Raw genomic sequence first — 27,987 nt, forward strand, 5'->3', positions numbered from 1 at the left:
CTCCGTGTAACCACGCATGGCTATTAAACGCAATTTCTTTAGTCATCTTCTCTTTAGTGATATTCTGGGTGGCATTTAGCGGACAAATGGTTATTACATTACAATTTTCACTTAGTCATTTTGAGAAACTATCAGCTGGATTAGACCAGAAAGTCCCCTCGGCCGGGTGGTTCAGGCTCGGGGGAGCAGCTGGCCCTGCCGGAGGAGCGGAGGGGGGTGCAGCCCAGCTGCTGTGCTACTTCTTGTCGTTTCTGCTGACAAAGGTGAGGAGGTCCATCGCTGTGACCACACCAAACACCATCTGCTTCATGAAGGAACTTCCATTTCCATTGACTGGAAGCACAGAAAATGCCAGTTTAGTGGAAAAAGAAAAGAAGATCCCCCCCCAGCTTATCAGCTGTGCAGAGGCTGCTATTCGTTTATTAAGGGAAAACCTTAACAGAAGAGCAGCTGTCCCCGCTCTGCCTCAACAGAAATGACTGATGCAGCCTCGGTCGGGTTACTGGGATCACGTCAGGGAGGTTTTAGCTGCAAATAATGCACCCTTTACCGGAGCAGGAAACTTAATTTCGCAGTTCTTTTTACCCAACCACCGTTCCAGTCCTGCTTCTGTCACCACAAAACTTTTCAGGCCAAACTAATGAGACTCTTTAAGAGCAGCAGTGAGACACTTTCTGCTCTGTTCTCATAAGGTCCTACACCACCATTAATAAAACAGCATTGCAACAAGTGCTTTAACTATCTGATAAATGTTTTCTTAAATAAAAATAAAACTAGCCACCAGAGCCCAAACACAAGATAAAATGCAAGCTCCGAAGGTGTGGGAAGAAAGTAATAAATAAGGGGTAGCTGTGACAGTGTTAAAACAGCAGCTCTGGAAAAGAAAATGGGTGTTCTTTAAAAGCTAGAGCAAGAGGCACTGCGTACAGCTGGCCGATATTTTTTGGTGGGTACCATTTAATTTGCAGATACCATTTAATTTGTATCGAAATGTGATACAAAATAGATTTCCGTTATTTTATGACAACATAGCTGAGAAAGGAAATTCTGCCCAGCATTATTTTTGGTGAGAGAATTGGAAATGCGCATCAAAGGCAGTTTTGAACGAGAGACTTCTGTTTGCAACGTTTCGTGGGAACGTGGCTGGACTTGCAAGCCAGCTTTAGCGCTGACGGGACTTCAGGGTGGCAGGCCACGGAGATACAAGCAGGGCGGCTGGGGTGTTTGTGCACAGCGGGTTTCGGAGGCCCCGAGTTCAGCAGGCAGCCTTTTGCTGGCAGTCGGTACAGCACAATATTGCGTGTTGCTCACCACAGGAATGCTTTGCATGTTCAATGTGTAATCCCATCAAATCAGCATAATTACACCCTTCAGCTCTAATTTAGAAGACCTAAGCATGGGTCTTCTGACTGCTTTTTCATGTCGCTAACATTTTAAACAAAGCAACTCCCTCGAGATAAGGCCGAATTTGTACTTCTAGAAGTTTTACGGTATAATTTTACTGGAAAGGTGTGTTAGGTCAGATTTGCAGAACAGCACCTGCCACCATACCTGTTTTGGTCAGAGGAGCAAGAAGGTGTGATCCCTGCTGCCATCGATGTGTCAGCAACCCGCATGCTAAAGTGGCCCTACTGCATGTGACTCTACTGAGATGGCTTGCTTCAGTGGGGAGGGGGTGGTTGTACGGTGTTTTGAGAATAAACCAAAGCTGCTGGTACGGCTGCTTTATTGGACTAGTCTAATGGTGCTCCCAAACTGGCAGCGCACCCCTATACCCAGCCACGGTCCAGGTAAGGCTCATACACAGATGCCTCAGGCTGCGCACATCAGTGTGTGTTGTGCCTCTTGACTCCTGACTCATGCACCCCTCCCACAAGGGCTTGCTCGTGGTCCACCACATTTGTTTTCGTCTTTCTCAGCTTACCCTGGACCTCCAGGGTAGGTGTCTGATAGCATCCAGTGTCAGACGTCCCTTAGCATATCCACCTACCCAGCCCGCTCGGGGCACACAGGCATAAGGACAGCTCTTGGCTTGCATCTCCAGGGGTGGCAAGTGGGAACAGTGGTGTTCAGAGAAGATGGCACAGCCTCTGGGCATGCACAGCAGAAGGTCTTTAAGCAGGGGGATGCAGGCTATGTAGTTTGTTCCCTTGCACTTACATGCCTGAATTCCACCTAAGCTTTATCTAATGTGCCCAAATACTCCGTTTGACCTTGCCTTTGGGCTACTAAGTCTATGGAGATCCCTAACTTCCCCCTTGTTTCCTCTGCTGCCCACAACCAGCAAGGCAGTGATTTGAATTCAAGGTCAAGAGACTAAACGAGTACTGGAGGCCTGAGCCTACAGCTGTGCAGCAAAGGCACCGTGCCCCAAGCCGCTGCCTACAGTCCACCTTGTCTGTCAGAGGGGACAAAATGAAATCCCATAATGAATACCTTCCCATGCCCAAAAGTGGGTTTCCATGGGAAACCATGAGATGAGGGGAGGGGATGGAGCTGATGGGTGCTTCAGCGTCACCCCGCGTGGGGAGACAACGCAGCTGCTACGTCCAGGATCTGGGAAGTGCCCCTGCAGGACACACCCAGTAGGGTGCTGGTCCCAGGCTCCTGTGGTTAAGGCTTCCCCCCTCTGCCCTCATCCCTCTGGTGTCAGGAGAGGAAATGGGTGAATAGTTGGCAGTTCCAGGGCTTTGCAGAGCCACGGGGCAGAAATCTTTCCTGCAAAGGCTCGGGGGCCGCACATGTGGAGCAGCTGCGCTGATACCTACCAACCTCAGTTTGAGAATTTCCCTCTCCCCTCTCAAACATTGGTGCAAAGCCTGTACAGTGCTTCTGCAGATACCTACACTGCATTTGCTCGTGTACAACGATAGCAAAGTGGTCATTCTCCAGGATGCAGGAAAGCTTCCCGAGGCTGTCCTCCAGGCCAATCTAAACAGGACAAAAAGAGACATTTTATGTTTCACTTCACGTTTAAAGGACAGTGGTGCGGAGCCTGACTCCTGCCTCTGGCTGTAGCCGTGAGTGGGCAGGGTGGCACCCGGCTGGACCAGGACCAGGTGAGTCTCACCCACCCGCACTGTTTTGGGGAGACGGGAGGGGATGCAGGCAACCTTGCAAGGCTGGCTTTGCTGTAGCTGAAATACAGCGCTGTCGTCCCCCCCAGCCCAAAGGGCCTCCATGGGCCAGCATGAGGTGATGGCTCCAGCTCCCCTAAAACACCATCCATTTACCTCACTCCGCCTCTGGGCCATCGATGGCCATCCGACCCAGGCGTCCCTCCCCTGCACACCCACAGGACCTGCCCTGTGTCCTGTCAGAGCCCGTGCCTGTTGCCCCAGCCCTGCTGAGCCCTGGCAATGGCTGGGCTCTGATTTCAGAGGCTCTGATTTCTGATCCCCCAGCTGGGCAAAATCCTCTGACAATGTAAGTTTGGGGGTTGACATTCACGCACGTTGCTCCTGGCATGAAAGCTCCCGTGTCTGAACCCCACAGGCTGAGCAGCATTTTTGCAGGTGCCGGTCCTTACTCTCATCTCCACCTTGTCTCCATCACCCTCCCCACCTCTCTCTACCTTCACCTCTCTGTCTTTTCATTGACCTCTTCTCCCAGCTGCTCTCACACCTCAGGGTGGTGGTGCACCTCTCCCTGTCCCTGGACAGCGGTTGACACCGGCCACAGCCTCAGCAGTACCTTTGAGAACTGGTCGTAGATGACCTTCGTAACGGGGTCTGAGAACTGCGCGTTTCCAGCCAGCACTGAGGTGAGGGTGTTGCTGAGGGTCACCATTCCCAAAATAAGTCTGTAAGGGAACAGGGAGTTTTCCAAAAGGTCAGGCCTGAGGTAGGGCACAGAGACCTGAGCTGGGGCTGAACTGCTCCCCTTGAAGTCAGTGACTACATTGCTGCTGCCGTCAGCGGGAGGCACCGGCTTTCTCCTCATCTGAGCAGGACAAGAAGATCCTTGTCCTCACCAAGCTGTTGGTTTAACAGTAGTTAAAGCTGCTATTGCAGTCCAGGACTCAGCAGCTGGGAGAAGGAGAACTTGTGGGCTCTCCAGTTGCTTATTTGTGTGGGTTTCCCACCCAGCCCTCGGCTCTCCTCTGGCCTCCCCTTGCCCGTGCACTGATCCAGCCTCTGCTGGGTCTGGTGGGCACTGGACTTGGCTTTGACTTTAACTAGCTCATTTACAGGGAGTTTTCTTGATGAATCTTCACAAGGAGGCAGATGATATTTTAAAAATATGCATCACAGGATCCAACACAAGAGCCCCGTCACTGGATCAGTAAATGGGACTTTCTCTTTAGCTTCATCATGGCTGCTTTTCCTCTGTGAATGGCTGTCTCTGTAACGAGTAAAAATAGTTACCCTGATTCAGCAACAACAGGAGCTTGGTCATATCCCTTCTCCTGGAGGATCTCAATTGCCTTTTGACAGCTGACTTCTGGGAGGAGAATGAGAGGGGCTGAGAGATTCAGTTTCTGCACCTTGATGTTCCACCACCTGTTGAAAGACAAATGGCAGCACCACGCTGTTACTCTGCTGCGCGGCTGTGGGCCTCGCTCAAGGAGGCAAGGCCAGTATAGATGAGACCAGCCACGCAGCAATATTCTGCCTGCCTGCAAAGCTCGTCCTGCTCCTATCCCCAACGCAGTAACACTACGCGTACACCAGGGCCAGGTCTTGTTGAAGCCAAGTTTTCCCTACGCCTGGTGTTCATACAACTCCAGGGGCAGGGCTGAGGCCAGCAGTCGGCAAGGTGCTGAGCGGTCCCACATCCAAGGAAGCTACTGAGGGCTTCACTTCAAGCTCATGAGCGGAGACCTGCCAGTTTTACTTCTTTGGTTTGTATCCTTGGTCCTCAAAACGCAGCATTTGCAGCTCCTCCAGGAGAAAGCCTGGCAGAGATGCTCGTGGGACTTTATGAGGGACAAGCTACGCTTGTTTTGCTGGGGACCACAGGCAACTCCTAACTCATCTCAGCCCTTTTCACTTGCAGAAAAGGCAGGGCAATGCTAGAGGCTGGAAGGGTCAGGAGCAATTCTAACCAGGCATAAGAGGCCTTGGAAATGTATTAAGTTTTTCGGAAATATTTTGCAATAACCTTTGGTTATAGTAGCCCAAAGGAGCAGGTGACATCAATAATACCTGCTGTCTTTAAAGTGAGACTAAGCGCTTTCTAAACGATCAGCATTTGCCCAGCCACATGTCAGCTGGCATCAGCAGTTTGTCTGTCATTCCCCGCCTTTAGGGGACTCATTCCCCATGGTGTGCAAGACACAGCTGAGTTGGTCATCTTTTCTTGCCTGCAGCTCTGGAAAGTGAAAATTTACTGTTCCCTTCCTGAAAAGACCTCCAGAGCGGTTTGAAAGGGTGCTTGCTACAGGAGGGACCCATCTCCACGCCGGCCCAATGTTCCTTTGAACATCAGCTGTGGAGTAGAGAGAGGAGGTTTTGAGTGGAGCTAGATGTCCACCTCAGCCGTTCTGCTCGGCAGGGTTTAGGTGGCTTGGCCAACGACCGCCACGTGGGAGGGGATCGGCAACACTGAGACAGAAAAGGCTCCTTTATAGACTTTGATTAGAGAACTGGGATATCTAACCACTCCAAAGAGAGGATCTGACATTACAGCCTCCCCAGAGGGATCTGGACTTAATTCCTTTTTTTCTAGATACTAAAAGATAATACTTTCCTTTGAAGGTAATAATTTCCAGACTCAGAAAGCTGATTCCTTTAGCACCGTTTATACCAGCAGAAGTTGTCTTACCAAGGCTTGTGCTCCTGGACGTCATTTAGGAAACCATTTTTTATCATCCACTTATCATTCAAAAACTTGGACCTGGAAATCAGCAACAAAGAGTGAGTCTGTGAGCCTTCCAGAAGAAGTCGTGCTTTGTTTCATGCACTAGACCGCAGCACTGCCCCGGGGCTCCCATGATTTTTGCAGCTGGCTGCTCTTAGCCCCTTTTAAGGTCAACGGGAGCTGCGGGTGCTCAGTAACTCTTAGAAGCACGCCAGCTATTTGCCTTCCTAACTTTAGGCATGCAAGTTCAAAAACTGTAGCTTGACTGATTCCTGCTCCGTGCAGTAAGTCAGTGACAAGAGGAAATAAAACCCGAGTGTCCCAACACCCAGCCCCCGGTGCTTGCCACGGTAGTATGCTATTTCTCTCTGTTGTTTTTTTTTTTTTCCCCCCCTGTGAGCTGCTCGAGGGAGACTCCCGGCTCTGGGCTCACTCCGAGTGCCATGCTGTCAGGCTGATTGGGGTGGCTCTCCAGCAACCCACACCACCCGGGCTCAGCCGTGCTAAGCTCATGTCACCGAAGGGCCCCATAGCCCCAGCCCGGGCCATACGCAGAGAGGGTGGGGAGAAGGCTATGGGAGCTCCCACCCTGCTGCCGGAAAGCAGGCAAGGAAGCGAGAAACTCACATGTAGTTCCTGACAGAGTCAGGCAGGATGACGACGCAGCGCTGACCTTCCTTCAGGTCCTTGGCAGCCCGCACGGCGACGGACATGGCACTGCCTGAGCTGCCACCTGGGTGAGTACCAAGAAGAGAGAGACGAGCATTGGGGCTGCCCGGGATGTAGGGCCACAGCCCTGGTGCGTGGGGCACAGTGCTGCCCTGTCTAATGCTACCGGGGCACTGAGACCAAGCAGTAGCAGAGGTGGCACCTCATGCAGCGGGGCAGCGCAGGACAGTGGGAGTGGGAGGACAGTTGGCCCCACAGCCTTGTAGGTTTCAGGGTCAGGAAGAGGTAGGGACTGAAGGTACGTGTTCATATGGTGGCTCTGGGCAACGGGCTTGTGAGGCAACATAAGAGTCACCTTATGAACTTCATGAACCATTTCTTGTGATGACTCTGAGGGCAGGCCAAGGGCTGAAAGGTTCAACACGGGGCCGTTCATACCACTGCTGCCCATGCCGCACCCTTCCCGTGAGACCGTGCCAACTCTAGAGCTTCTGGCTGACATATTTGGCAATCAAAGATTGGCTTTAAATGCATTGTAAAGACCGAAAAAACATAAACATTACATTCATGCTTGGAATACCAGGCCAACGTGACGGGAAGACTTAAACGCTCCCCGTGTCTGTGTGCACGCGTGTGGTTTGCTGCACGTAGGGAAAGCAGGTCCCTGCTTTACAGAGGCAATTCTTCCACCGGTAGTTCGAGTACTGGAAGTCAAAGACATTCCACTATCTGTGTGCCAATTACACGCTGCATTCAAGGCAGCACGTATTTTACAGCAGGTTAATTAGCACTGGGTCACATTTTTCAAACACATGAGGAAAGGCCCTGAAAAATGCAGTTCAGGGAACATGAAGCTATTCACAAATTATAGTTGAGTTCAGCAAGTGGTTTATGTTGAAACACAGTGACTCTGTGCCTGCTAGGTTAAATCAACATTTAAGCATTTCATTACAAATGGCCTGATCTTTTTCGAAACCCCTTGGATGTGAGTGCTCAGGGCTTTTACCAGCTGTAACTGCAAGCCTATATATTGTCTGGTCCTGGACGCAAACCTCCAGCTATCTGCTCGGTGGCAGGGGAGGCTAAAAACCACTGTTGTTGTGCAGAGGCTCTTAGGGTACAGGCAGGGTTTTTCTGAGGGCACCTGTTCATTTTGGAAAGCCAGCGGGATCACTTACAGCTTGTTGGCACAGGGAGCAATACTCAGTAAGGACATCTTACACTTTCTTTACTTTCAAACTTTCCTGGTCCAAACCTGGCACGCTAGTGTGGCACCCGTTCGACGACAGAGAGTGCAGCCTCGCGGAGCTGTTAGCGGAGCAACAGTTTTAGCCCACCTGTCCTGCCCCCAGTCCCATTAATCCTCTCTTCATCTCGTGTAACGCTACACCCTGCGGAGTTAGGCCTGAAGATCCAGTTCCATGTGCAAAAGTGCTCCAGTAAGAGGAGAGTTATTGCTTCTATAATTATTGTGGCCCCTGAGCCAGATCCCAGGCCACGGACTCGCTGCCACACCTCTGAATTCTACAGTGACCTACGCACCAGCTGGGGGTTTGGCCATTCAGCCCTGCTAACCTAGCAGACGCAAAACGCAGAGAGCACCTACCCCAAAGCATTTTGGTCCCAAAAGGAGGAGGTGCAAAAAGTTTGTTAAGAGAAGCAACGGTTGTCATTGGTGCTTACCGCACAACAATCCCTCCTCTCTAATCAGCCTGCGAGACATGAGGAACGAGTCTCTGTCGTTGCATTTATACCACTGATCAACCACCTGAAGAGAAAGCAAGAAGGTTGGTCTCTGGAAGCGCTATTTCAGGCTGCCCCAAGCCTGTGAGGCACGCCGTGGTGCTGATGCCTACAACATCTGGCAGCTTTGAGCTGCTTTCCACACGTGTTGAAAACAAACACATTTGTCAGGGCATCCTCGGTCCGGAGGGTGTGTCCTTGCTTGCAGGCACCCACTCTAGCCTTTCCAGCCAGCACCCTTTCCTTGGAGAGCTAGGGACGTCCGAGAGGTCCAGAGTCAGGATGTGGTGTTCATGATGCCCCGGGCTAGGCTACATTAATGGTCAAGATTTTACCAGGCGAAATCAGATCTGACTACAAAAAGAGTTTTGGGTTACTACAGGTCAAAACTCTAAAGCCATGTGCAGACAGCAGAGATGTAGTTACCATAACACCTGAAAACAGAAAGAATGTGGGGTCGGAGGCTGTGGGCGACCTTTCTAAGAATGAGGCTGGGGCAGCACAGGCAGCTTGAGTTAGGGCTTTAAACCTCTGTGCCTGCTGGCAACTGATAGACAAAGAAGAAACTGGACAAGAAGCTGTATGAGGTTCATGATCTGTTGTTTTACATAGCCTGGACCTGGTCTTCCAGCCCATAAATGGGGCAGGGTTTCTGTTGTGTGCCTGCGGTGCCTACGACAGCGAAGGCTGAGGAAATGCTAGCGTGATGAAGAGCAGCCTCGGCGCTGGCCTCTTCTGTGTGATCGTAGTACGAGAGGCACGCTCTGAACGTTGGTGAGGCTGAGCTGAGGCGGCTGGTACTGTGCCGTATTTTTGGCCGTATTTGCCACAGTATTTGGCTTCTCCTTGTAGGTCAGTTCTAATCAGAATTACTCAGAGACGTGCTTTAGCGCTGGGGTCCCAATCCCCCCACAACAGCTTGTTCTGCACTGGGAAGGCACACAAGTAGCCTTAGGGCTGGGCCACAACCGGGTGCCAAGCTGGCTACCTCTGAACTTGGGAGCAGGCTGGATGCAAAGCCAAAGATCAGACAGAGGCCTCCCATCACACGGCTACTTACTGATCTGTCAAGGACAGTAGGGATAAAGTCATGCCCAATGCCCTCCACCTCGATGGTTGCGGGGTTCATCCTGTTCATCTCACTGGGCAGAGCGACGATGGAGCCGTCGGGATCTACGCCAATGATCTGTGAGGGAAGGAAGTTTTGTTAAACCACAAAGGGAGTTCAGAAATAGTGAAACACACAACTCAAAGGAAAAATTACCCTTATTAGCAACGTTTTCCTTCCCACGATATTAATTAATATTCCTATCCACTGGCAGCATGGAGAGCTCCCAGGATAAAAGGGTACTATTTCCCACTGGCTTTTTAAATAGATCCTAGGTAGTGTTCAGCTGCTGCAGAAGTGACCGGTGGCTTAAAATGCTATCACTCTCAAGGTGTTTGTCATCACCCCTTTGGCAGAGCCTGCTACTTCCAAAACTCAACCCTTAGGACAATGTGAGTGCTCCTTAATCTGCTCCGGTGCAAAGCCGGCCAGCTAGCTCAAACCTGTGGAAACCCGTGGCTACAGAAATCCTTTCTGGATCTAGTCGTGCTGGCTGACAGTGGCACCTCCCTGGTTGCTTATAGCTTTACGTCGGGGCTGAGGTTGCCTCCCTCAGCCCTCAGCTGAAGAAGGGATGATGACACTGCTCCACACGCAGCTTCAAGCAGTCAGCGACGTTATCTCATGCCCGGGTCCCTCAGTGGCTGGGTCCACACCATCTCAATTTGCCTCTGGTGGATCAGGGATCGCTCACACGCCGGCTGCGCCGGGGAGGCAGTAACCATCAAGCCTCTGGTCTGCCTGGAAGCACAGGCTCTGCAGAATGAGCGTCTGTGCCTGGTGTCAACCATACAGCGTGGAGGCTTTTGCAATGGCACACGAGAAGCTCTTGCACAGTCTGCGCCTCGCCCCCGCAGAGCTGCCAGAGCAGAAGCTTTCAGCAGGCAGGTTACCCAGGAGCAGGAGCAGCCACGCCGTCAGCTGGGGGATGTCTGACGGTGTCCTGCAAAGGGCAGGGCACCGGGCAGGGAGGGATTAGAAATGGGGCTGTGGAGCCTTTGACTTCTAAGGCACTCAGATGGGTCTGGGTCAAGCTGAGCGTAACACCAAATTGCTTCCAACAAAAGCCAAGCTCGCTGGGAAAAAACAAATAGGTGGAGACAACAACTGCTAGCTCAGGTGAGCCGCGGGGTTAGGCTTGATCAAAAGCACAAGCAGGAAAACCCACGGGGGCCACGACTCCCAGCGGGCAGCCCTGCCTCCCAGCTTACCTTGCACTCTGGGCACTTCTCCTTCAGCTTCCTGGCGATGCCAGTGACGGTGCCTCCTGTGCCGGACCCGATCACCACCATGTGGACCTTGCCTGCAGGTCAGGGAAGAGAGAGGCTTGCAGGCACTCAGCATGGCCTCCAGCACAGTATCCCCTTTATTTAGGGCCCTGTGCAGATGCAGAGCCCGTGTCCCTCGGCTGCTAGAACCCCGTGTGCGGAAAGGATAGGCAGAGGTCGTGCTAGCGGCCAAAGCGTGGTCTTGCGGAGAAGCTCAGATGAGCTTGCGGGATCTGAGCACAGCTGATCCTGCCTCAGCACTGGGGGCTGAAGGTGACCCCCAGATCTCAGTGGTCTCCATGATTTCTGCGTCTTTGGCACCTACTGGCTTAAGGGGGAGGGCGGATCTCAGCACTTCCAGCCCTTTCAAACCGCACCACGTCGAAGCAAAGCACGCAAGCGAACAGCAGCACAATATCAACAGCAGGCACAGCTTTTCAGCTAGCGTTAGCATCCACAGTGGAGAGATGGCAGAGCTCTGCCCTGGCACCCACGTCGGTCAGATGTAGCCCCACTGGCGTCAGTGAAATTACACTGATTTGGGACTGGCAGGAGCAGAGTCAGAGTCAGACCTTCAGAGCCTTGTGCTGCAACTGCACTGGGAAAAAGGGATTTGTCTTATCGCTGCTGGCAGCCAGTAGGAGCAAATCTAAATGTTGTAGTGGAGGGAAGCCTGGGACTTTCTTGCTCCTGTTGCTACCCGACTGCTTTACTGTTATGATAACTGCTCTCCAGTTAAAACCTTTGAGTCTTTTTTACATTTTAAAGTGTTCCCAGTACCGGCAATAAATTTCACTTCTATCTGCACAGACATGGACTGGGATAATCCTTTATCCTCCCCCAGCCATCACATCAATTGTCATTAGTCTGTGAAGTTTCAGTCTATTTTGATTTGCAAATGAGCGTGCTGGATCAGCCTGCCGTGCCCTGATGGACTTGCGTTCCCCCGTGAGGCCTCTTGGGCCATCTTGTGCTCTCAGCTGACAGGTTGCAGAGATGTTGCAGCCACCGAGAGACGGGCTCTTCCTCCTTGGGTACAGCCTGAAGTTGTTAAGCCTCTGGTCTCCTCCCTCTGGCTTTTGAAACGGGAGGCCATATAGCAGGGAAGCCCTGCAGGCTCGGGTGGATCTGGAGTGGCTTATGTGAAGTTGCTACACCCCGCACGTCAGTATTATCAAGGGTGCCTTCACCTACAGAGGCCCTTTTGGCCGTTTCTACACATTTAGATCAATAAATGATGTAAAATAAGCCTCTCGGAGAGGGCTATAGCCCTCCGCACATCCTCGGCACGGAGAAACAGCAGCGCAGACGGTACCTTCACACTGCTCCAGGATCTCCTCCGCTGTGGTGTCGTAATGAGCCAGGGGGTTGCTTGGATTTCGGTACTGTTTATTTCAACAGAGAACAGCATGAGTTACTGTGTGAAGCACAGGTCACATACCAGACCAGCAATAGCTCCTGACGAGCTTTACGCAGAGTATGCAACTGCCCCCTCCACGCCTTGGCGAGGGTGCACTGCCACCCAGCCAGCCCAGGTGACAGGTATTCCTCCTGGTTGTCACTTTGGGGCAGGTTTCTAAGGACACTTGGGATTTGTCCACGCTGGAAGATTAAACGCGCCCACGAACACTCACTCTCCGGGACTTGGTGCCTCCGTGGTGTGGGGCTGGTGCGGCTGTCCCGTACGCTGCATTGCCAGGTTTTGTGGGATCGGGTGGTTCTGTTAAAGCCCTAGCTGCTGGATGCGGGAGAGCTCCTCAGGATTTTCGCTATTGCTTAGATAGGAACATTTTTAGCCTTTTCTGTTACCTTGAAAATACAGCCCCACAATACCCCTAAAAAGCTCAGAAAACAAAAAATCCCTCCTCAAATGCCCTATTAGAAAACTTCTTTCCAGTACTGTATATATAATTGTGGGAGCTGCTTTGTCATTTGGGGGCATTTGTGGCTGGCAGTGCAGCAAGTTAGGTGGCTGGGAAATGTGGGCCAGAGTAGCTGTCCTACCGGTACAGAGGGATTTAGCACAGGGGTACGCAGGTACAGCACTGAAATACGTGCAGCCCCCTGTTCACACCCGTAGACCAGGCTGCTTCTGAAAAGCATATTCAGACATTGAGCTCCCTTTTTGTTAACAGGAGGGAAATTTATGGCTTCCCTGACTTTTCTGCACTATAGGAGCTCCCTACCCGCTATAGGGATCCCTTCCTGCAGCGGGGTCAGACCAGAGGGAAAAGTGCCCTCCTGTACAAGACCCAGTGCTGCCGGAACCGCCGGCGTGAATCAGTGGTGTTTGCCCTTCACGGCATGAGCCTTATTTTTGAGGCAGAACAGAGGCTGCTAGCCAGGCATAAAAAGTTATTGTTTCAGGTCAAAGTTAAAGCTGAAGCAATTTGAGGAGTCTTTCAAGTGTGCAAGAAAACCCAGCCTCACACACATCAGGCTTTGGCACAAGTATTACAGGTTTGGAAGTGTCCCTTACTTTGCTTCTGCCACCCCGTGCTTTAGAGAGGAGCGATTAAGTTTCAAGCACCGTAAAACACTGACGAAATCTGGCTCCGTTGCCAGTTTGAGCGAAGCCCCCAAACACAGGCAGAGGTGGAGCACACGCTATAAACCGTGTTTGGAAAGAGAGTCGGTGGAGGAACGGCGTTTACCTGGTCCAGGATGTGAGAGTTTGGGATTTCACTTTTCAGCTTCCAGGCAACACGAATGTTAGACTCCGGGGCATCAAAGCGGGTGCACGGGGTCCTCACAATTTCAACACCCAGCGCCTTCAGAATATCGACCTTTGGGAGGGAAGAGAGTCCATGTAACGCAACTGATCCCGTGTAGCGCTGGTAATCTGAACCTGCGGGCTCATGGCAGCGTCAGATGCCAGAGGAGCTTTGCATGCGGGAGACGTTTAGCATTTGGAGATACAATGTCCGATTCTCGGTTATACTATCTCTGACATCCTCCTGGCACCCAGGGCCTCCTGCCTGAAGCTGGCACACGGATTCAAGCCTGGCCTCATGCCCTGCCCTACTCGGAGGGCAGGCTGGGGACATGGCAGAGGTGGGTAACACTGTGCCGCTCCTTGGTGCCTGGGGAAAGGGGCAGAGGGAAGCGGGGTAGGGAGCAGCGGCTCCTGTGTGCTGTGGTCTGAGCCCCTGCGGGCAAGGAGGAGGTCTTAAAGCTGTCTTTGCCCCAAGTCCCTTCCCTCCCCTCACCAAGCACGGGAAGGAGCAACTACAAATCAGCCCTAGGGTATTAATCCACTGGGAGATGCGGCTGTCGGGGGAGAGGGGGTCAAAAGAGAAGGGTGGGTGAGTTATGGGGCGCCTGGAGATGAAGCCCATGGCAGCTGGAGGTGGCACCTGATCCAGACTGAGCTTAAGTGAGATTTAGGTTGAAATGAGGGAGGCGCTTTGGAGAAGGGCTCAGTTTCGAGCCAAGTCAGGGTCCAGGTCTGGCTTCACTGGCATGAGTTCAGCTGAGCAGTTTGTGAGACTTTTGGCTCCCCAGGGTGGAGATTTCTGCCGTCTCCGGGACGGCAGTTTTACCTGATCATCAGCTCTCGCGCAAGTGGCTTGTCTTCCACCATCTCGAGAAAGCGGCTCGGACAACCGTAAGCGTCTCCAGGTTAAAGAAAGCCACAGAGACTCAGAGAGACCAAGGGACACGTCAGACGTCAGAGGGGGAGTTAGCAGGACCGGCAGCCGAGCCCCAGCACCCCACCTCCTTCTCCTCTGCTCCGTCCAGCCCTTGCCCTCGCAGACAGCAGATATTGCTCCATTTCTCTGCAGCCACGCACCGCGTTTGGCTAACTCATGACCCCAGCTGCACCGCTGATGCTAGATAATCAGCCAGGCCACCACAGCGTGCTTTTTTTTTCCCATCAAGAGGAAATCTTCTGAATAGTTACAAAGCTATGTCAGTGTGCACAGCAAGGCTCGTTACCCTTTAAAGGAGTCTCTAGAAAGGGAGAGGCAGAGAGAAACAGGGAAGGAGATGTTCCCCGGCGGCAGGGTAATACCGTACAGAGCTCTGACCTTTTCCATGCTCATTTTTTCCGGCAAGACAATGATGCAGCGGTAACCTTTCACTGCAGCTACCAGCGCCAGCCCGATTCCTAGGTGGTGAGGAGGACAGGGAATTGGTTGACAACAGCATTTGGCGAGGCCGACCGACATGCATTGCGTCGGTGAACGTAACCTAGAAATGTTCACCGAGGAGCTGCAGGCGAGGGCATCCTCCGCGAGGCTCTCGGGATGTGCCGGGAGTGCCAGGGAGCACGGGAGGATGTGCTCCTGGGATGCGCTCCCGGGAGAGCCGAGCTGCGGCATCCCTCTTGCTCGCAGGAGCCTATTAGCGTGGCACGGAGCGAATAGCAAGGCTGGGGAGCGCTTTCCTCCCCTCACCGAGGCTCAGGCCTCTTCCTTTGTTTTCCGAAACACAGGGGAGAGGTGATTTTGCTTCAGGAGTGCCTTTCCCTCCCCCTCAAACGCTCTCAGTTGGGGCGGGACACACACGCACACACACAGAGCTGCACACGTCAGCCCGCGGAGAGCCGGCGAAGGGCACCTCTGCTCCCCTTTCGCTGGGGTGATGGATGGAGCCAGCTGCTCCCCAGCTAGAGGGGGAAGGTGAGGCCAGGGCAGCGTGTCCCTGCGAGAGGCTGTAGGGAGCGTGGGGCCGCCCCGGGTGGGCAGGGAGCCAGCACGAGCCCCTGGGGAACAGCGTCCCCTCGCCCCCGTGCCCGGGGGGTGCCCGGGGAGAGGGGGGGCTGGCCCTGGGGAGCCTGCAGCACACGGGCTGGGAAGGGGCAAAATTCCTAGAGGCGAGCCCTGTTCTGCACGGCCAGCGAGGGGAGGCTCTGCAGCAGCGGAGGGGAGCGCAGTGAGGGACAGGGCCCCGGCTCTGGCCAGAGCGACAGGCAGCCTCCGCTGTGCCTTTCTGCAGGAAAGCACACTGTGCACACACCCGTCCCTGGCGTGGTGGGGACACTGGTGCAGGCGACAGCAAAGGGACATGGAAGCTTGCCCTGACGGTCCTGTGCAGGCTGCAAAATAGGGGGGAGGCTCCTCTGTTGTCCCCCGTCATCTCCTACCACACCATAATCTAGTGCCTGAGCAGAATGACGGTGACAAGGGGAAAAGAAAAAAAAAAAAAAAGATTATTTATCTTTCAGCCCATCAGGAAAACCCTCTCTGGGAACCTCTGAATATTCAAGAGCTTCCCAGCCTGAAAACACCCGGGGGTTGCCCCAGCTCCTCCAGCTCCCGAGGCTGCTTGCCGTGCCGTGAGGCAACCTGCCGTGCATGCCTGCACAGGCGTGGGACCCTTGCAGGCCCTCAGGAATTTCAGCAACAAGGCACCTCAGCACCCCGGGCTGCCGCGGCCGCCGGGAATGGAGCCAGGGGAGGACGGAGCCAGAGCCGTGGTGCCCCAGGCTGACCTCGTAACTGCAAGTGCAAGAGCTCCTCAAATCCCTGCCCCTCCTGCAGCCCCTCAGAGATGCCACCCTGCCCCGTACCCCGCCGGAGGGAGCATCCCTGCCCTTCCCACCTGTGTTTCCTGAGGTGGGTTCAATCAGTGTGTCTCCTGGTTTTATAATCCCGGCTCTCTCTGCATCTTCCACCATCCTCAGGCTGATGCGGTCCTTCACGCTGCCCCCCGCATTGAAGTACTCGCATTTTGCCACTGGAAATGAAAGGGGAGGCTCCATCAGGGACAAGCTGCAGCCGGGAGCACCAGCTCCTTGCTCCCCCAGCCCTCACTGCAGTCACTTGAGGACACCCATTGCTCCCCTGCGGGACGGCCCTTTGCTCAGGAGAGCGCATCCACCACCTGCTTACAGGGTGCAGCACCTTGTGATGGGATTGCCCATCAGCATACCTGCCCATAGTCCGTCTTTCCCCCCACGTTTCGTCTACCTGCAGCACCCTGAAGGCAGCGGGCAGGCTTGGTAAGTCCAGGATGCGTTTAAAATCAACTGGACGTACAGCGATTGCTAGGTGGAAGGTCCCACACGGGTACGATACACCTTGCTGCCCTGCCCTGGGGACTCTCCTCTGAGCAAGGCACTGTCAGGGTTAACAGCAAGGTCTCACGGTCTTTCCTGGGGCATGGCTGTTAGTAATAGGTATCTAAAAAGGTGCCCTTCTGTAGGGGTGAGCTGTAGTCCTGAATGGGGCATCATAAAGACAAACAAACAACAGAAAGGGCACTTTCAAGTGTCAGCCAAAATTATGCTTGCTTTGTTGAACTACCAAAAAACCCAAGGAATAGAGACTTTCCAAGGGGTGCTCAAACTGCAAGGCACCCCTCTGTTCCTAACCAGGCCCTCCACACCGCTAACGCTCGGGGCAGGACTCTTCCCACCGACGTTCTGATGAGCGTCTACATCCGAACTGATGATAGTGAGCTCTGTTTTATGGACGACAGGGCAAAATGGGTACTTTCAGGGTGTCATTCACTTCATCCTAGCACAGACAGCTACTTCAGGCTGGCAAATCAACCAGATACTTGAGCAGCCAAAGCAACGGGGCAAAAAAAAAAAATCTTGTGCTCATCATTACATTTTATAATGCAAAGTGCCAAAACTCCAGGTACTCAGAGATCCCTGGAGGCACAGAGATTACAAGGTAATGGTGTCCAACCGTGACGGCTTCCTTGACGCGGCAGTGCCGCAAGCTTTTGTATATTTGCCTGGCAAGTGGCTCTGCGCTGACCTGGAGCTCAGAGAGGACCATGCAGGTGCTCTGCCTGTCCTGCCCTCCTTCCCCTCCCGCGCCAGGGGAGGGAGACACCGTCCCAGCAAACAGGGTCTCCCCGGCTTCCCCCCTGCTCTTTGCACCAAATCCTCCTGCTCCCATAAAGTGCTTGCCCCAGCAAGATGTCCTCCAAGGGACAGACTGCTTCAGAGGGGAACCAGGCGTTGCAGACCTGTCCTCCTGCCCCTGCCACCTCTGCTCCACGGTCCCCTACTGTCCCCTGAGGTCTCATTCTTGGAAGCGAGAGGTGGTGCAACATGGAAGTTGCAGGGTTAGGGGCCTGAGGACCCCACGTCCTGAGAAGGGATCTGGTTGAAGAGCACCGCAGGCTCCACGTGGCCATGTGCCCGGTGGAGGCTGGCTACCGGGCGGATTCCCGGCTGCCACATAGCACTGCAAGGTCCCGCCGTGCCCTTGTATTGAGTGTGAGCACTCATCAGGCCTCTCCTTCCTACCCAGCTACGTGACACTGGTGAATCTCACTGCCTGAATCTTACTGTCCTTCTGCCCAATTTGGCTGAAATCCATTAAATAGGGTTAATAGGAAAGGAGACAGAAAAGTCCGTATACACAGAGACAGCCTAATCGTATCATCCTTATTTCTGTAGGGGACCAGGCTAAAAACAACCCTTACATGAGATACCACCAGTGCTATGCTAACATCCCCTCGGGGGGAGGACTTGGGTCCTGCTGGAAAACCTGGCCCCACAGCCAGCGCCTTGCCCTGGCTTTTAGCACCAGGCCCTGGCACACGCGTCACTGATAAACCCAGCTGCTTGCAGCCCCCGCTGCTCTACCCGGGGCTGCGTTTTGGGAGGGTCCCCAAGGGAAGCTGTCACTGCCCCCGGGACAGTGATGAGGCAGCGCCTGGCCCGGCTCCAGCTGACCTGGCGGAGGTGATGCCACGGCAGAGCAGAGTCCCCGCTGCGTGGGAGCTCTGCCTGGCAGCCAGGGACTACGCTGGCCTGTGTCCCCCGCAGCCCGAGCTGCCCCCTCTGCCCGGGCAGGCTGCGGGACGAGTCCCGCCGTGCCCTTCGCCCCGTCCCAGCCAGCACGTTTCGGGAAGGCTCGGCCGGTCTCTCCTGTGCACGCCACGTGCTACCCCGGCTGCTCCAGCATCCCTGCCCGTCGCCGTGATGTCATCCACCCATCCCCAAATTCAGCCCAGCTCTGCTCTGAGCTTACGCTGCAGGGATTTGGGAGGAGAGATGCCTCCGCTATCATTAGCCCCCTGCTCCTTGCAGCTTGAAACCACCCTGTTCGGTCTGACAAATGACTGTAGCACAACCTAATAAGCAGGAGTACCCCACAGGTGCCACGTCTGGCCCTCCCCATCTGTGCTTGCTCTCCACAGAGCCTCTTCTGAAGCCCCCTCCAACACCACCCCTCACCCTCACCTCGTGGCCCGGAAAAACCTGGTGGAAAGGGGACACTCACAGAGCTCACACTTGAGCCCATAGGACTTCCCAATCTTGTTGACTCGGACCATTGGGGTGCAGCCAATTTTCTTTAGGATGTTGGGCAAGATCTTTGTTTCTTCTGGCCTGAAATAATGCAGAAAAAAAAAAAAAGAAATACGTCAAATCAAAGCAACTGTTATGCAACATGAACCAAGACAAAAATCTGAGTGAGGTTTCAGCAGCTTTAGCAAGGCCACCAAGAGACACCCCAACTCCAAAAGAAAAGGTCCCCATCAACAATTAGTGGCAACAGGAGCTAGTTACGGTTCTCCATCACTCTTACAATGAGTTATTAATTCTTTTGCATAAAAAATAAGGTAATTAATTTTCAGGGCTGTTCTGAAATGTCTTGTTCTGGAAGGCCCTAGGCCAGACCTAGAACTAAGTGAAGTGAGGAGAGCTGACAAGCCTTGGGATGTTACACAGTGGGTGAGAAAGCCAGAAGGCTGTGCACAATACAAGGCTCCTCCTCTTTCCTCCGTCCTACCCAGCACCACCTCTGCTTTTCACATTTTCAGCTATCTCTGGGCCGACTGTTGCTTGCCTGGCCAGGACTCCCAGACTTGCAAGGATGGCTCCAAGCCATCAGAAAGGCCCAAGTCACAGGGGACTCTGGAGGGTTTTCTGCAAATAATTAAACCAAGCTCTTTGATCAGTGCAATCCAGCCTCCTGATTTTGCTAGTCTCTGGCAGACTCTGGCAGAAGCCAAGAACCACGTCACAGCAATTGCAACCAGAATGAAAGAGACTTGTTTGCCCAACGTGCAACGGAACGCATCTTGCCACGCAGCCAGGGAACTCATGTCCTTGAACTTTTTAAAAGACAGAGGGGAAAAGATTGATGAGGAGGGCTGCATTTATTGGGGCCACAGACATATTGCCCCTGGTCGACAGCCAGCGTGTCTCTCTCTGAGTGGGGTGACAAAGCCCCACTCCCTTGCTGTTCAGCTCTCCTTTGCACAGCTCTCGCCTACTATCATCCTTTGAACCTTGAACCCAAGTTATCCTCGTCTGCTATCGCAGCCAGGCAGATGGCTGTCTGCTGACAGAAAGTCCATATGGTACAGGGATGACATGCTGATTTACTTAAAGAAAGACACACACCTCCCTCCAGCTTTTGCAAGCGTGATACAAACACTTCTTGCTTTGCAAGGGGTACAGGGGTAGTGGTTTAGTGCAGGTCTTTGCTACAAAGAGGAGCCAGCCTCCTTACATCTCAAGCCCAGAAGTGATGAAGTATTGCATATGTGCTGTACCTCTCCTTCCATGGAAAGTGTTACCATGCACATTACAACTCTACTCAGTGCTGGTAAATGTGAGGCGGTAACTCAATAAATGAGCTCCCCCCACAGCTGCAGCCATTTTCCATCTGCTCTAAAAGCCACTGAAATGCTCAAGGATTTCAGCGGGGCTGAGCCACGGCACAAGGAGACTCCAGCTCCTTCAGGCGGTGTTTAACTAAAGCCTGGCTTTCAAGAGTGACCTGCATATCACGTTATAGGTCTAGATGGCAGGCAGTCAGCATGCTGCCTTGCATGCTGGGGTGAGCCTTGCCGGGAGGGCAAAGGTGGGAACCAGAAACTGGACTGCTCTTTGGCATTGCCACCAGCTACCATCCCCTAAAAAAGAATAGCCTTTCTCTCACTCTGGGGCAAATTTTCCGCAGTTCCTATCAAATTCCTTTTCTAATCGCTACCATATTTTACTACAAAAATAATACGAGCACGGTCAGCTTCCTTCCTCAGCTGCCTGAGCTCTGTGCGTGGGCCCGAAGGCAGCAGGTCTATGGATACAAGAATCTGTGGCAAATGCCTCTGGGGCTCCTAAAGGACGTGGTGGGGACACTCTGGTCCTGCAGCTGCTGGTATCAGTTCAGGATGGCAGTGGACAAGGACGGTTCTTCTCCAAGATTTCTGCTTTTGCTCCTGGCATGTTATTCCATAAGGTGTCCAGGAGAAAAACAGTCCTGGCGAACCAAGTGATTCTTGCTGAGGTCATAGCGGGTCAGAATTGGCTCAAGGGATATCAGAATTAGTCTACCTCCGTATCTTTGGAAAAATTTAAGTAATTAATATTCTTAATTAAAATAACACCTTGTCTTCTCCCTCCCCCCCCATCCTCTGCTTCTACCCCCAAACTCAATCAGGTTTCACATGGGAATCTCAGAAAGTCCAGAGATTTTTGCTACATTGGCTGCCATCTGTGGTTTACCCAGAGCAAAGAAAACAAACATACCCCCTCCACGCACTTTTGCAAAGTAAAAGCAACGGTGTGATGTGTCCCAGTGTATTTTCTTCACTGCTATACAGTGGTTGTGTTTCAGTCCCTGCCCCAGCGACGCTGCCTGGGCTCCCTCAGCCAGAGCCCATCCCCAGGAGGTGCCCGATGCCCGGGGCTGGGGCTGCCCTGGTTCCCCCCCACGGCTGCCCACCTCCTGGCTGGCGGATGGGACGGGCCCTGGCACTGGCCCTGTCTTGCTGACCTGTGGCACCCTGATGCTAATTTGCTAAAAACCAAGAATGTTATCCTGTTCAGCATCATAGTTGAGAAAAAAACCACCATTTTGACTGAAAAGAGCTGATCCTGTCCTCAGGCGCCAGCTGCAGGGATTGCACTGGGCGAGAGCCTGGATGCATGTCTGCTGGGTCAGCTCTGAGGCTGTGGAGCCCACTCCTCCTTCACGGGCCAGACCCGGGGGCTCTTTTGGGCTTCACACATGCTGGTGGGTGTGCTCTGGCTGTGTCCTGCCCGGCATGCTCCGCCAAGCTCCCTGAGCCGGCTCCCGGCTGGCAGGCATCCACACACGCAGAGCAGTGCTGCACCTCCCACAGGCTCCAGTTCCTCACATGCTGGAGCTGAATTCATGTTTTACATCTTTGGCACAGCAGGGACGTGTCCGCAGTTCCCCTGACATTTATAGGACAGCCTTATCTTTAATAGCTTGTCTGGGTCTGGTTTGCCGGGCCATTAAAACACCTCTCGGCTAGTCTAGGCTGGGCACTTTGGCAGGCTTACCTCACCCTGGGAGGAAACCCGCTGCTGTAAGGACAAGAGCCGCTCATAGCAATCACTTCACCTTGCACTGCACTCTTGGGTCACTCGTGCAGAGTGGGTAACCTCTGCGTGGGCCATTTTCTACTCATTTAAAAGCCCCTGCCCTGGTAATCTGTTTTCGTGCAAGTCTCTTAGCCATCGGTGAAGACATTGCTAGTACTTAGAAGTCTTCTTACACACAGCCTCGGAGTGTTTGAATGAACAAGGGTAGCCAAACTGCAGCCCTTCGACTGATGACTGCCCGTGGCTGCTACCGACTGTGCTGTACAACGGGATGGGTGCAGCAGGTTCGGGGTGTATGCGTGCATTATGCTACAGCCAGGAGAGCCATTACTGCACCTCCTCGAGTGCCCAGCAGTTGGGAGTGCCTTCACGTCTGCTGTGCAACATCGGACCTCACAGAGTCCGCTTTGCAGAAGCGTACAAGTCCCTGGTTGAAATCTCTCTCTGAAATATCTTCATCTTAATTCTTCTCAAATGAGATGCCCCAAACGAGCAGATGCTTTCAAATGCGTGCTGGAAAACACAGAGCTGAGTGTTGAGCCAGCCACATCTCTCTGCAAGATTAAAGGGAGTGAGAAAGTTCTTCCTGGAGGGGAGATACGAGGTGGGTTTTGCCTTCTGGAAAATAAACCATCATCAACGTAACATGTGGTCAAACTACTGACTTCTGGTCATGACCGTCCTGGTGTAACAATAGTACTTCATCTTCAGAAAAAGATACTGGGCTTCCCGCACACTGAAATAACCAGCAAGAAAGAATTACTTACAAGGGCATACAGGAGTGTGGAGACTTGGTGGCAGGCGTTGCAGCTGTCCACGTGCATTTACTGGGCAAGTTGGGAAGAACCCACGTGGTGTCACCTTTGCTTTCCTGACTTCCCACGCAACTGCCGTTCACGAGCAGGCACGTCTTGTCCAGCTCCTGTGTTGTGGAAATAGAGACCCACAGTCACCTGGGAGGAAAAGCGGGCGGGCAGGCACCTGGGCAGTAACTGTTGAAGGCAAGGAACGACTTCCACGTTTGGGTGCGAAAGCAGGGTGGCCAGCCTGCATGGGGCATCCCTACCGTGGCATTTTAGAAACACGGTTCTACAGATGCATCAAATTGCTCTTTTTGGAGTGGTATGCTAAACCACATACATGGTAAACCATCACCCGCCCACCATCTCCAGTAAATCTTCCCCTGCTCTAATGTACATTGAAGCATCCCCTCCACTAGAACATTTGGTGCTCTGTATTTAATTATTTGGTCAAGAGCAGTATTTTTCACCCTAGCAGTGAAGAAACTGTAGATAAGTCTACCCAGCAATAATTTGAGAATACTTGTATGGTGGTAGCGGGCCTCAAAGGGCCAGAGGACACCTCTACTCTGGCATCCAAGTTTATTAAAAGTGAAAAGAGAGAAGCGATAGAAACAAAACATCAGGAAAGGGCAGCAAAGGTGCTCAGGGGTACAGAGCAAGTTCACAGTAAAACAGCTTAAATAGAGGAGGATTCATCAGACTGGAAATGAGACTGGTGGCTGGTGGTGAGAGTGGGCTGTAAATCCTGGGGGATCTGGAGAAGGTGACCGAGAAACACTTTTTTTGTTTCTCAGCATCAAATAATAAGGCAAAATGAAACTATATCAGGAACGACTATAGGAGCAGAGCAGGTAAAAGTGGAACCAGAAAAGGGTTAAACAAGTTCATTAGTGGCTTTTAAACATACTGGCCCTAATGGTACCTGCGCTTTGTGAACATGGTAATTTGCTGTGCCGGTTTCTCTGTACCGCTGGTGCACGTACAGAGAAAAGGAGCCGTCTGGTTTTACGGTTTATTCTCAGCATTGCTACTGACCAACAGCAGAAACAAGGGTTACACGGAGCTTTGGTGTGACCCTCTGCAATTCATCAGCCACCCTTTTGTGCTAAGGAAACCAGCTGCATGGAGAAAAGATACATGATTTTGATAACTGGAAGTTTCTTTTCTGGCTTGTTCACAGAATAATTTGCCCTGATTTGGCCACCGTTAAATAAAGGGACCTTGCAGCTCAGTTGGGTCCTGGTTGGAGACTTGTGCCTTGCTTCGATTGATGATGAAAGTTGGCATTAACCTGCTTGTTGTAGCACAGCCTGCCCTGTCTTCCTACACTACTGTGGTGGAGCATTTTGCAATTAGAGCGAGTGTAATGCTCTCGTTAACTTTACTGGAGTAGAAATTCCCAAGGGCACGATGTTGGACCTTCCTTCTACATTTAACTTCAGATTGAGAACGAAGACGTAATTATGAAACAGGATAGAACCGAACCAGTGACACAAAGAAGAAATACCTCGTTTCTGAGCGCGGAGGGCTGCCTGCAGAAGGAGCAGGCCTGCTGCCACTGCGGAGGGGAGGGGATGTGGGAAATGCACCCTAGCTACTGCCCGGGGCAGGCAACTCAGGCGGCTGACAGGAGGATGCTGGGGCCAACACGTGCAGCACAGATAGCAGAGGCCAACAGGTCTGCAGAGCATCATCTTCGCCCCAGGCCATAAAGCCACCGCTCCACCCCTCCTCGGCACCCAGGCTGCCTGCCCTGCCCGCGAAGCTCAGCTGACTCATAACGGCCAGGCAAGCACGCTGTTATGGCTGGGTCCTGATTAGCTAATTAATTTGTGGCTCCACATGCGAGCCCAAGGGCAGCCTTAATTACCATTTCTGCCATCCTCCTTCTGCTCTCTTGCTCGCTTCACCCACTTGGCAGGAGCTTCTTTGAAGCAGCACAGCGGGACTACCTGAGGTCGGTGCCGTGCTTTCCCCACCGGCCGGGAGGACGGGGCTGCGTGTTGGGCTGTCTGAAACACAGAAATACACCGCTTACACTAGTGCAGGCTAGCCATAGCAGAGGGCTGAAACGTCCCGCGGCGTGCAGCCAAGCTTTCTTCTCAGCCAGAGGCACTCGGGCATCTCCGATGATGGGGGTCAACAACTTCGTGTCACCACCCGGCCCCGCGACCGAAGCTTGAAGCAGGATGGCAAGCGGGGGACCCTGGGCCGCCTCCATGTCAGGTGCGGAGCCGCCTTTTCTCCTCTGGAGACCCTGGCCCCACAAAGCAGCGAGAGACCACGAGGGTGCAGGGCGGTCACACCAAAATGGCTCGGACCCCACAGCCGACAAAAACTCTCCTGGCAAACTTTGCCTCCCGGCGCTGTTCCCCACCACTGCCAAACCTGTTGCTTCTCGGGAGGGATTAAAGGAAAAAAAAAAAATCATTTCCTTGCAACCCAGGATTTGTGTTGGCCTTGAGTGTATCTCCCCAAGCAAATCCTTGTTTACCTAATGAATTAACTGGGAAGGAGCAAAAGTCACTCGTGGGTAAAGAAGAGATAAGCCGCACTGTATCAGAGGTAGTTATCACGCTTTCACAACTGAGGTCACTGGTTACCAACCAAAATGTTGGCAAACTAGATTTTACAAGTTGTTTTTTTTCTTTTTTTTTCTGGTGATGCCCATCTCCACCGTTTTGCGGTGGGGTGGAAACAGAGGAAGGGCAGGAGTCTAAAATTATTAGGGCCGCTTTTGTGGGTCTTTTCCCTCTTTGCCGGCACGTGGCTCCCTGCCGCGGTGGGTGCCGGCCCCGAGGGTCCCACGCAAGCCCCCTCTCCCCCCCAGCCCCGGCTGCCTGGGCGCGCTGCCTGTGCCCCATCTTTCCCCATGGGGCAGCGCCACCGGCCCCCTCTATGCCGGGGTTTGCACCACCACTTTAGGGCAGCAGTCCCAGAGTTTTGTGTTTCAGCTGAGCAGGTGGGGAGCCGACACCATGCATCCAGCTGTGGGGACAGCTGCCTGCCAAGCCCTGGGTGAAGGTGGGTGACCTTCCCGGGCACCCAGAAGTGCCCCGACACCCCTTGGGCACCTGCCTGGGAACGGCAGCATCCAGGCACCTCCCTCGCCCCCGCCAAAAAGTGCCACAGGCCCCAGCGTCACCCCTGCCAGGAGCAGCCAACCCAGCCCTAAAGCCGTGCTGAGATGGCTACTGCAGGAGGACTTCATGGAGGGAAGAGCATTACTGGCTTTCCACCTTCTAAAATAAGTTTGCATTATGCTCGTCGTGTTCAGTTTCCTTAATATCCAATATTAAAAATGGCAAGAATGGGGGTTTTCATTTGTTCACTCACCCAAAGTGGATATAGACATATTTTCTAGATGCCCAGGGAACAAAGAAACAAGACCTGGCCCTTGACATCTACATTCCTCTCTGCTGGAGGATTTCTCATGTATCTCCTCAAGGGCTGGGTAATTCCTGGCATGGTGCTGCAGGACTGCACAGATATCCTCCCAGTTACAAATCACTCTAAAATCTCTGCATCGCTGTGCCCAGGCTCTGGATTCATATTTAAACTAAGATATGTCTAAAACCACTGTGGTTCTGAAGGTAACCTTAAAAATCGCCTGAAGCGTAGGAACCCCAACACCATCTATGCGAGACAGCAGACAACATGAAATGGTACCAAAGGATGGGAAGAATCTGACCTTCCGGTACCTTTCAGAGGCCTTGACACAACACCAGCGAGCTGCTCCACTGCTGACCGTCTCGGCAGTCACATCCCATGAACACGCAGGCTGGGTGGGACGTGTGGGCAGAGAGGGACATGGGGCCACTGTGGACAGCCTGACTGCAGCCAAGGATGGCTGAGAGGAGCAATGCCCAGCGCAAACATCTCCCCACAGTGCCTCCAGTGCAGTTTTAAGTCACCTTATATCACAAAGCAAAGATACGTCCTCTCTTGATTACCAAAACTCTTACCTATGTCCCAATACTCCTCCTAACCCCTGCACAAAGCTTCAGCTATTATCTGATCAGCCGTCAAATACATCTGACCCATTGTAGGTGTCCTGCAGCAGCCCCGTTACTCTCTTCTGAATAGAGAAGCTTGAGACGGCACAAGACGGGACAAAGGATGAATGGAAATATCCACGGGAGCTGGGCGGCAAGCCAAGAGACCGGGCATGCTAACACGCAATTCTGCAGCTGCTGCCACTTATGAAAATATATGACGAAGAGCGTAGGCTAATGTTTATAGAGTACTTTGCAGATAGGAGATTGCAGTTATTAGGTTATCAGACTGCACTGATAACTTCAAAAGGAAGAAAATCAAGACACTCATTAAGTAGACTGAGGAGAAATACGATGAGCTTAGCAGGGCGAGAGACTTACATGCGAACTTGCCCCATTCAAAGCAAAATGTCACTTTCTTGCTTTATTTTAAAGAAATGGTATTGCTGTCACTGAGCAAGACAAGTACAACATCAGTTTAACAGAATCATGGAGTGGCCCAGGCTGGAAGGGACCTCGGGAGGTCCCCAGTCCAGCCTCCTGCTCAAAGCTGGGTCCGCACTAAGTTCAGCCCAGGTTGCTCGGGGCTTTGTCCTCTTGGGTCCTGAAAACCTCCAAGGATGGAGACTGCACAAGCTCTCCAGACAACCCGCTCCACCACCCAACTGACCTTGTAGCGTAAAGCCAGAACCTCACCGGTTTTCAGATTTATTCAGATCTTGCTGAGAGCGCAGACACTCCCTGGATCAGAGTCAACCTTTGAACAGGCTGAGAAGCAGCGGCTACCAGATGCCTCCTCTTTTCGAGCCCCTCCACGACAATCAAGTTACCTGGTTAGTAAGCACGGCTCCCATGCAGTCTGCCATTAGAAAAGCAGCGTGTTCGGCAGTAGATAAGCCATACTTACCACCTTCAGTGGATCAGGCGAGTGCCTTCGCTGTGCTCCAGTGCTGAGCTTATATGTGCCGGGTGGCAGGGGACACCAATGAGTGGCGGTACGCGCTCTGCGGAGGGACGCTGATTGGATCCCCGCTCCTAATTATGCCCAGCACCTGATTGCTCTCCCAGCGTAAACGATGGGGGTATAAAAAAAGATAAGCAATGGATTGTCCGTTTTAATTCATACTTGTCTTCAGAAGTGCTCTCAACCCATCCCCCAGCAATTCTGTGGTGGTTTTAGAATTTCGTTTCTGATCTGATTTTGTGTCTCATACTTAGCCTGCTGCTTAAACCCGACTTGTCTGTGTCAGCATGTGCCTTGCTGAATCAGGCATAAGCAATGACAGAAATTACATATCACGATAGGTGCTGTCTGATACGGACTCTC

General features: G+C 52.8%; 1 protein-coding gene across 2 annotated transcripts; it reads right to left on the bottom strand.

The window, feature by feature from the left end:
- LOC142418001 (cystathionine beta-synthase-like) lies at positions 1-27,987 on the bottom strand. 2 transcript variants are annotated; one of them, XM_075519270.1, is made up of 18 exons: positions 27,568-27,627; positions 27,331-27,470; positions 24,536-24,677; positions 22,630-22,784; positions 18,783-18,889; positions 16,138-16,272; positions 14,622-14,701; positions 13,245-13,376; positions 11,906-11,975; positions 10,534-10,625; positions 9,275-9,400; positions 8,155-8,239; positions 6,430-6,535; positions 5,767-5,838; positions 4,368-4,502; positions 3,694-3,802; positions 2,847-2,931; positions 1-333 (listed from the first exon to the last, which is right to left on the bottom strand). In XM_075519270.1, the coding sequence occupies exons 3-18, from the start codon at positions 24,545-24,547 to the stop codon at positions 236-238; spliced, it is 1,599 nt and encodes a 532-aa protein (XP_075375385.1). In that variant the 5' UTR covers positions 24,548-24,677; positions 27,331-27,470; positions 27,568-27,627; the 3' UTR covers positions 1-235. The 2 variants fall into 2 exon arrangements, with proteins under 2 accessions (XP_075375385.1, XP_075375380.1); XM_075519265.1 differs by lacking the exon at positions 27,331-27,470 and having other exon boundaries at positions 27,568-27,987.

The sequence above is a fragment of the Mycteria americana genome, chromosome 1 (genome assembly GCF_035582795.1).
Source record: "Mycteria americana isolate JAX WOST 10 ecotype Jacksonville Zoo and Gardens chromosome 1, USCA_MyAme_1.0, whole genome shotgun sequence".
Lineage (NCBI taxonomy): Eukaryota > Metazoa > Chordata > Aves > Ciconiiformes > Ciconiidae > Mycteria > Mycteria americana.

What these genes read in the sequence shown, in the direction of transcription:
- LOC142418001 (XM_075519265.1), bottom strand. An exon ending in TGGGCTCAAGTGTGAGCTCT is followed by an intron (nt 16,273 to 18,782) that starts GTGAGTGTCCCC and finishes TTTCATTTCCAG; the next exon opens with TGGCAAAATGCGAGTACTTC. An exon ending in TCTACGACCAGTTCTCAAAG is followed by an intron (nt 2,932 to 3,693) that starts GTACTGCTGAGG and finishes TGTCCTGTTTAG; the next exon opens with ATTGGCCTGGAGGACAGCCT.